Genomic DNA, 9,838 nt, shown 5'->3' on the forward strand with positions numbered 1-9,838 from the left:
AACAAGAGTGCACTAGTAAATACAGTCAGAGCAAGGAAAAATAAAGATACAATTAAAGACAAACAAAGCAAAAAATAGAGAAGTCAGTTCACACTTGATTAGGTAAGTGCAAGAAATTTTCTTGGGGGTTGTCAATGAAAGTGATCCCTGGAATGAAAGGCTTAACGTATGAGGAATATTTGATAGCTCTGGGCCAGTGCTCAATGGATTTGAGGAGGATAAGGGGGGATCTCACTGAAACCTACAGCATACTGAAAGCCTGGACCAAGTGAAGGTAGAGAGGATGTTTCCATTAGTAGGAGGGTCTAGGATCCAAGGGCACAGCCTCAGAATAAAGGGATGTCCCTTAAAACTGAGATGAGGAATTTCTTCAGCCAGAGGGTGGTGAATCCGTGGAATTCATTGACACAGAGGGTGTGGTTCTTGATTGGTAGGGAGGTTAAGTGTTACGGGGAAAAGGCAGAAGAATGGGGTTGAGAAAAAAAATCAGCCATGATTGAATGGCAGAACAGTCTCAATAGGCCAAGTGGCCTAATTCTGCTCCTATACTTTATGGTCTTCTTGCCTTAAAATGGAAATGAAATAACAATTAATTTGGCCCACTATGCATGTATCTTAATGAGCAGAGTGTGGAGAATAAGGTTGGTAAATCACAAGCACAGTCAGCCATAAGGCAGTGTGATGTGGTGGTGATGAACGGTCTGGGCATTAAATATTCTGTGACACAAAATGTCAAAGAGGATAAGAAAGGAGAAGGGGTAGCAGACTTATTAATGAGAATATTGGTGCTGGAGAGAGAAGATGGCACAGGAATCAAAGACAGAATCTGCTTGGTTAGAGGCAAGAAACTGGAGGATCTGGAGGCAGTTGATGGGAATGGAGGAAGAATAGGTTAAAGGGGATATTAGTGCAGAAATGGGATTGCTGTGAGCTGGCATAGACTCAATGGGCTGAATGGCCTCCTATGCAGCAAGGAAATAGTTTCAGTAGGGGAACACTTAAGAGTGTTCTACCTCTCCCTATAACTCAGTCCCTCAAGTCCTGGCAACTTTTCACAAACTCAATGTTCCAAAGTCATTGAGTACATTTTGAAGTGTAGCCATGACATAATATACAAGTTGCTGCTTCACGAATGTTGACTGTCATATTAGCCCTGTTATTGAAAATACTCTCATTGGATCTCTTGGGGGATAGCTGGGGTCTCAAGTTAATTTCATTTGAAATAAGGTTTAGAGGGAGTATGGACCAAACACTAGCTTAGATGGGAATCTTGGTTGGCATGGATCTGTTGGGCTGAAGGGCCTGTTTCCATGCTGTCTGACTCTATGGGACCTCTGACAATGTGTCTCTCACTACCTTCTCAGCACTACAGCAGAGCATCAACTGAGATTTCTACACTCTGGTCCCTGGGACTGGGACTCAGATGTTCTGCTTAAGAGGTAAGGGTGCTTGCAACTGATATTCAATCATACCTCAATGCAGAAATCAAAAACATGTATTAGGGATTGGAGAACCCTTGCAAATTTTTATATCTATTCATATCACTACTTGCCAAAGGACAACTGGTCACCAGCACCAGAGAAGATAATGTTCATCTTTAAGTAAGACAGGAATGATACATGGACGCCAGGTAAACACAGTTAGACACTATGGTTATCTAAGACTACAACAGGATTTTGATCAACTGGGACAGCGGGACGAGGAATGGCAGATGGAGTTTAATTCAGATAAATGTGAGGTATTGCATTTTGGCAAGACAAACCAGGGCAGGATCACACAGTAAATTGTAGGGCCCTGGAGAGGGTTATAAAATAGAGGGTGGAGGTACATAGTTCCTTGAAAGTGGTGACACAGGTGGACAGGGTGGTGAAGAAGGTGCTTGGCACACTTGCATTCATCAGTCAGAATTGAGTATAATAGTTAGGACGTCATGTTACAGCTGTACAAGACATTGGCACGGTTACATTTGGAGTACTCGGCACAGTTCTGGTCACCCAACCATAGGAATGATGTCATTAATCTGGAAAGGGTGCATAAAAGATTTACAAGGATGTTACCAGGACTGGTGGGCTTGGTTTATAAGGAAAGACTGGATAGGCTAGGACTTTTCTCCCTTAAGTGTAGGAGGCTGAGGGGACTGTATACTGGTTTATAAAGTCATGAGGGGCAAGGATAAGATCAATAGCCAAAGCCTTTTCTCCAGGCGAGGGGAATCTAAAACTAGAGGGCATAGGTTTAAAGTGAGGGGAAAGATTTAAAAGGGACACAAGGGGCAACTTTTTCCACAGAGGGCGGCGAATACTCTGCCAGAGGAACAAACTGCCAGAGAAAGTGGTAGAGGCAGGTACAATTACAACATTTAAAAGGGATTTGGACAATTACGTGGATAGAAAAGGTTTAGAGGGACATGGGCCAAACACAGGCAAATGGGGCTAGGTCAGTTAGGCAACTTGGTCAGCACAGACAAGTTGGGCCAAAAAGCCTGATTCTGTGCTGTACAACTCCATAACTCTATCTTGAAGGGGCATCAAATGAAACGGGCCCGAGGGTTCAGGCCCTCCATTGCTCAGATGCTTCTGCATCCACTGAAGAAAATCACCCCTGGCAACATTTGGAGCAGCCTCAGAGTGGTTCTGGAATTCGTGGCAAGCACAGCATTTGCAATTCTGACTTTCTTTCTCATCTCCAGGCTTGTTTTATCTAGACAATCCATAGCATCCTTTCTTAATTTCATTTGCATTATGTTACTGATCCATACGACTCTGTGACATCCTGGTCCTATTGTACCGTGCCTTCTGCTCCTGCCTCAGTGCATTCACTACTGAAATTTTCATCTGTCACCTTATCTTCATAAATCTAATCTCATCCAATGCTCTCCTGCCCAGTCTCACAGCCTCCACCGTAACCTTCAGCTTCTCCAAAACTCAGTTGCCAGTGGCACACCTTACACCAGGTCTCGCTCCTGTCATCGTAGTCCTTGCTCATTGCTTCCCAATGCTTTTTAAAACAAAAAGGTCACGGCTTCATCACTTTCCACCTCTGCAACTTCCTCCAGTTTTACAGCATCCCTCTAGCTCTCGTTTGTGCATCCCCACCGCCCCCCCCCCCCCCCCCCACTAATGGAAACTAATTGTTTAGATCTTGCTCCTAATAATTCCACTGTCAATGTCCATTTTGATCTGAATAAACTTTTTGTGAAGTACCTTGGGATGGTCATCTATGATAACTGAATCATTGAGTCATAAACAGGCCCTTCAGCTCAAATGGTCCATGCCAACCAAGATTCCCATTTGCCAATGTTTGACCCATCCTTCTAAACCATTCCTGTCCAAGAACCTCGCGAATGTTGTTAATGAACCTGCCACAATGACTTTCTCTGGCAGCTCACTCTATATACTGGGTGAAAAAGTTGTCCTTCAGGTTCCTATTAAATCTGTTTCTCCACCCCCCCCCCCCCCCACCCATCTTAAACTATGCCCTCTAGTTCTTAATTCCTCACCCCTGGGAAAAAGGCTGTGTGCATTCACCGTACCTATGCCATTCATGATTTTATACACCTCTATAAGATCACACCTCATTCTCCCACACTCCAATGGAAAAAAAAGTCTCAACCTGCTCAACCTCTCTCCATAACTCAGACCCTCGATAATGGCTCTACATAAGTGCAGGTTTTAGCTCTACCTCTTTGTCTCTAGATGCTGACCCCACCAAATATTGAGCTTTGGTGAAGGCTGAACTTCATCTGGGCAGAGAACTGTCCCTCATGTTTCTCCTATATCTGCCAGTCATTTCAACTCCCCCTCCCCCTCCATCACCGATATGTCAGTCCTCGGTCCCCTCTGCTGCCGGGAGAAATCTAACTGCAAACTGGAGGAACAGCACCTCATCTTCTGTCTTGGGACCTTACAGCCTAACAGGATGAACATCTAATTCCCCCACTTTAAGTAAACCAACCACCACACCACCACCTTGCCCCTTCTTTTCTTTCCTAGCCTCACTCTCTTTTTTCTCCTCGCCATTTTATTCTTTTTTTTCCTCTCTCCTTTTCTTCTCATCCCCACCCCTCATACCTTTGACCCATCCCCCAGTGGATGTGCCCTGCCCTCCTCCCCCACACCTGCCTGTCACTATCACTTACCTGCATCTACCTATCACCTCCCTGTGCCCACCCTGCCTCCCCTCTTTTGTCCACCTATCACTGCTCTGTCTTCCCTCCTATATATTGGGCTTCCCCTTTTCCTATCTTCAGTCCTGAAGAAGGGTCCTAACCCAAAACGTTGACCGCCTGCTTTTCTCCGCAGATGCTGCCTGCCCTGCTGAGTTCCTCCAACATCTTGTTTTTTCATCTAGGTTCCAGCATCTGCAGTCCTTTGTTTCTCTTTCCTCTATACCTACCCTGGACCAGAAGATATTGACTACTATGAGAAAATGAGCCATGAGTGTCAGAAATCGTGATGGTACTAGGCTGGTAGGCATCGACATCTCCAGTTCCTGCTCTGCACTCAAGTTGTACCTGCAAAAATGAAGAGGAAACTTTTAAAAGGCAAGACAATTATTCTCTTATCTCTACCCTAATATTTAAACCAGCTAACTTCAGAGAGAAGTGAAATAAAACAGAAAATACTGGAAATATTTTGCAGGTCAGGCAATATTTATGGAGAAACTAGATTGTCTCTCCACAGATCATGTCTTAACTGAGTACTTACAACACTTCCTGTTTTTGGTTCAGATTTCCAGCATCCGCAGTCTTTTATAGATTAGACAATAACAAGATGTCTTTACTAGTCACACGTACATCGAAACACACAGTGAAATGCACCTTTTGCACTGAGTGTTCTGGGGGCAGCCCGCAAGTGTTGCCACACTTCCAACTCCAACATTGCATGCCCACAACTTCCTAACCCATATGCCTTTAGTATGTGGGAGGAAACCGGAGCACCTGGAGGAAACCCACGCAGACACTGGGAGAACGCACAAACTCCTTACAGACAGTGGCTGGAATTGAACCCAGGTTGCTGGTGTTGTAATATTGTAACGCTAACGGCTACACTACCATGCCTGCCCGTATAGAAACAAGTACATGTGAGGACCTTCTTTCAAGTTCCAATAATTGCTGACATTTACAAAGCATCTTTAAAGCAGAAAAATGCCTCACGGTTAAACAAGCTCATATACAAAGCCTTTCATTTAACTTCGATCATGAGGATAGGTGGAATGGCATGGAGGGAAGAGGAATGAGTGCCACACCTTAATACTCCAGTTTTACTTTAAGCAATTCATTGAAGTCTATGTAAAAATAGGGGAGTACACTTTAACCTAAGTCCCGGGGACAGTCAAAAGAACCACCCTAAGCATGTTGATCACTGAGAAACTTTCAATGGCAGAAGGACAAAAAATAAACAAAATGTTTAGGGACTTAGAAGTGTTAAAGTAGCTGAGAATATTCAAAGCAGAGATCCATGGATTTATAGATATTAAAGAGATCCAGTGAAGGACAGGGAAACTGAACTGTAAGATCAGTCAAAAGGCAGGATGGGTACAAAGGCCAACTGTTTCCTCCTGCTTCTCCCTCTCATGAAATAGTCTAATCCCTGGCTTTTTGAACCCAAAACAGATTCAGGCACCTCTCTTGCAATTTAACCCTTTTAAATCCCAATATCAGTCTACTTACACTAAACTGTACACCTTCCAAGGCCTATTTTTTTGTTGAACCACTCTCCACAACTAAATGCAGCATTCTGGAGGTCCAGCCAAGATCATGCACTGAAACACAAGTTCTGACTCATTCACTATTTTATTCCAATTGCCTTGAGGCAAAGCATAACATTCCACATGCCTTCTGATGAGTTTTTATACCAATTGGTTTGCTGCACATGGACACTTACCTCTTCCACAGTTCCCAGTTACATAAATGCAGTTACATAAATTCATACTTCATGTTGAACCTATGTACAATTTCATACACTACCTTTAACTTCCTGTACATATTGGGCCTAATTCATTGTCATTCTTAAACATAGATTTCAAAGGGATCTTAGGGGCAACTTCTTCACACAGATGGCGGTGCGTATATGGAAATAGACTGCCAGAGGAAGCGGTTGAGGCAGGTACAATAACAGTTAAAAGACATTTAGGCAGGTACATGGATAGAAAAGGTTTAGAGGGATATGGGCCAATCATGAGCAAATGCGTCTAGCTTAGATGGGCATCTTGGTTGGCATGGATGAGTTGGGCTGAAAGGCCTGTTTCCGTGCTGTATGACTCTATACATAGAAATCTGCCATTTCTTCTTCCAAATCATTGATACTATGGTGGGAAGTAAGGCCTTCTAGAAACATTACTGAATACATCCTGCAAATCCATCAGATTATGTTCCCTTTATCAGTGCATATTATCTTCCAAAAATAAATGGCCAGCCCGCATAACAACACCCAGGCATAGGCTGATCAGTGACAAGCAACATATGTGCAAAAAAGTCAGGCAATGACCCTCTCCAACAGGAGATAGCTTTGCCTTGGTTGTTGTTGAGTTTTGCACGTATTGCTGGAGCCACACTCATCTAAGGAAGCAGACACCATTCCACCACACTCCTGATTTGTACCTCGTAGATAGCAGAAAGCGTGTTGCACAGTGAGTCACTCACCTTAGGATCCCGAAGCTCCGACCTGCTGCTGTATTCAGTTGACAGGTCCAATTACAAAAAAACTGTGACTACAATGTACAGATCAGGAGTGCGATGGAAAGTTCTCTACTTCCCTGGATCAGTGCAACAATACTCATGAAGCTCAACTCCACCCAAGGCATTGGTATGCCATCCACCAGCCTAAACATTCTTACATAGAACAGCACAGCACTGGACGGGCCACCTGGCTCACAATGTTGTGCTGACCTTGATGCCAATACACACTAAATGTCCTCCCCCTGTGTATCATCCACATCCCTCCATTCCCCTCATATTCATGTGTCTGTTTAAAAGCCACTTAAACTCCACCAAAGTGCCTGCTTCCACTACTACCCCTGGTGACCCATTCCAAGCACCTACTATTCTCTGTGTCAAAAAAACTTGCCCCTCACGTCACCTTTGAACTTCCCCCTCTAACCTTAAAAGCGTGTCCTCTGGTGTTTGAAACTTCTACCCTGGGAAATAGATTCTGACCATCTACCCTACCTATGCCTCTCATAATTTTAAAAACCTCTATCAGGTCTTTTTCAATAACTGCAGCACAGTGACTGCAGTCTGTGTCATCTATAAAATGCATTCCAGTTGTTCACAGACTATTCCAACATTTCCCAAGTCTGGGACCTTGTATTATCAAGAAGTTGCATGGGAACTTGATAGCACCGACAGGGTGGGCCACAGGGGCTGCTTCTGTACCATGTGACCCTACGTCTGCCACCCACATTTCTCTCCGTATCACACACTATCCTGACTTGAAAATATATTGTCATTCCTCTTTCAACACTGGGTCTAAATTTTGGAACTCCCTCCCCAACAGCATTTTGGGAGTAGCTTCATTGGAAGGAATGAAGCATTTCAACTAAGTACTCAGACAAACCCTTGCCGACTCTTTGATCAGTTCAAGTATTCATCACACTATCCCTGGCTTTTTGTCACGAGTGACATGAACTCGCTCGCTCTGTGCAAAGGTCATGTCTCAGCTATGACTCCTCTGTTTTATACGAGTGCACAAGCATTTCAGCTAGTGTACCAGTGAACCCAGCAATTTGCTGTCTATGTTCATCAGCCTTCTGTAGATTTGATCATTAAAGTCACTGAGAACTATCTAGAATCAGGATGTTAGATAGTTCTTGGTGACTCTGATATCAGAGTCCTAGTTCCTGTGCTCTGCTGCCCAGTCACAGCCTGCAGATCCCTCCACTAACTCTGCCTCGGCAGCCAGGGTCCATGCAGCTCGAGTGCATAATTGTGCTACAGTGCAACCTCCACTGGCTGATGATGTTCTTCTTGGGGATCAGAAACAAAAAAGAGAGGCTGGTAACAGTGTGGAAGGGAGGAAGGGAAAATAGAGAAAAGCACTGGAAAAAAATTACAACTTCTGATTTATAATGTCTTAGGTGAGGTGGAGAAACAGAAGCATATTAAATAAAACTTCCCATGCTACTGCACAGAAATGCAGTCAGATAAAAATGAACAGTGCAGTGGGTAACAAGTGAGGAGATCCTTTCACAGCTGTGCTGTAGTTATAACTGGTACAACCAATATGTCGTCCATATGAGCCTCAGTGCTGAGGGATCCACAAGATGCTCTGAAAACTGAGCAGGTTTATTTCTGCTGCTTTTCCTAACAAAAACTCCTAACGAAGTAGAGCTGCTGGCGTGCCTTCTTCATGATTGCATCAATGTGTTGGGCCCAAGATAGATCCTCTGAGAAGCTGACACCCAGGAACTTGAAGCTGCTCACCCTTTCCACTGCTGACCCCTCAATGAGGACTGGTGTGTGTTCTCCCAATTTCCCCTTCCTGAAGTCCACAATCAATTCCTTGGTCTTGCAGACGTTGAGTGTGAGGTGGTTGTTGAGACACCACTCAACCAGCCGATCTATCTCACTCCTGTACGTCTCCTCGTCGCCATCTGAGCTTCTGCCAACAACAGTGGTGTCATCGGTGAATTTATAGATGGCATTTGAGCTGTGCCAAGCCACACAGCCCACTGCTCGACAGTCTCTATACTCATGACTAAGAACACATCCTTGAGGTGCGCCTGTGTTGTCAGCCAGCAGAAGTCCTGCCATCCCTCAATTCCTCGATTCTAGGGTTATTTCCCTCCCCAACTCCCTTGATCCTGGGAAGAATTCTCTACCTTATCCCTACTTCCCTTCCCTTGTTGCCAGGAACAGTTCCCTCTCTCATCTAGAATTCCTTTTATCCCGAAAAATGCCCCTGCCTTATTCCCAGTTCTGCCATCGTGAGAACTATTCCTGGCCTCAGCCGAACCCCACCACCCCCCCCCACCTCCCTCACCCGAACCCCCGCACCCGAACCCCCCCACCTCCCTCACCCGAACCCCCGCACCCCCTACCTCCCCCCACCTCCCTCACCCGAACCCCCGCACCACCCCCCCACCTCCCTCACCCGAACCCCCGCACCCCCTACCTCCCCCCACCTCCCTCACCCGAACCCCCGCACCCCCTACCTCCCCCCACCCTCACCCGAACCCCGCACCCCCCACCCTCACCCGAACCCCCCCCACCTCCCCCCCCCTCACCCGAACCCCCCCCACCTCCCCCCACCCTCAGCCGAACCCCCCCCACCTCCCCCCACCCACAGCCGAACCCCCCCACCTCCCCCCACCCTCAGCCGAACCCCCCCACCTCCCCCCACCCTCAGCCGGTGGGCTGGGGCTGGGGCTGGGGCTGGGGCTGGGGCTGGGGCTGGGCCGACCCTCCCCACCCCCGAGTCCAGATATCTTCCTCCCCCCGTTCGGAGAGGACGCGCGGTTGCCCGGGTAACCAGGGCCGACCGCTGCGTGTGGAACGCCGGTCCAACGTCCCCAACCGGGGCCGAGCACCTCCCCCCCCCGTGACCGCGGCCCCGCTCCCACCTTCTCCAGCACCTCCGACCCCCCCCCCCGACCCCGCTCACCTCACTCCCCGCCCCGCCCCGCCCCGCCCCGCCCCGGTCCACGGCAGCGGCCTGGACCCGTGCGCCTGCGCATTGAGATCCTTCAAAGTAAGTGGATGCCCTTCTATCGCGCGTTGCCTTCTGGGTAACAAAGCGCCCATTGAAGGCTCCCCCTGCACGGCTGGGAGGCTGCTGAGGTCCTGACTCTCAGCGATAGATCCATGCAGGGAATGAGGCGCTTTGGGTGCTGTGAATTT

General features: G+C 47.0%; 1 protein-coding gene across 8 annotated transcripts in view; it reads right to left on the bottom strand.

Annotated features, from left to right (window-relative positions):
* Window positions 1–9,623, bottom strand: part of tmem107l (transmembrane protein 107 like) — a 56,738-nt gene extending 47,115 nt beyond the window's left edge. For 2 of the 8 annotated variants that reach the window (XM_052040122.1, XM_052040121.1), the window contains exons 1-3: window positions 9,603–9,623; window positions 8,423–8,600; window positions 4,396–4,513 (exon numbers count right to left, since the gene is read on the bottom strand). In XM_052040122.1, coding sequence (XP_051896082.1) covers window positions 4,396–4,482 — 87 coding nt within the window. In that variant the 5' untranslated portion in view covers window positions 4,483–4,513; window positions 8,423–8,600; window positions 9,603–9,623. The other 6 variants (XM_052040125.1, XM_052040124.1, XM_052040126.1 and 3 more) reach the window with 6 other exon arrangements.
* Between the last annotated feature and the right edge of the window lie 215 nt (window positions 9,624–9,838).

Source organism: Pristis pectinata, chromosome 27 (assembly GCF_009764475.1).
Source record: "Pristis pectinata isolate sPriPec2 chromosome 27, sPriPec2.1.pri, whole genome shotgun sequence".
Classification (NCBI taxonomy): domain Eukaryota; kingdom Metazoa; phylum Chordata; class Chondrichthyes; order Rhinopristiformes; family Pristidae; genus Pristis; species Pristis pectinata.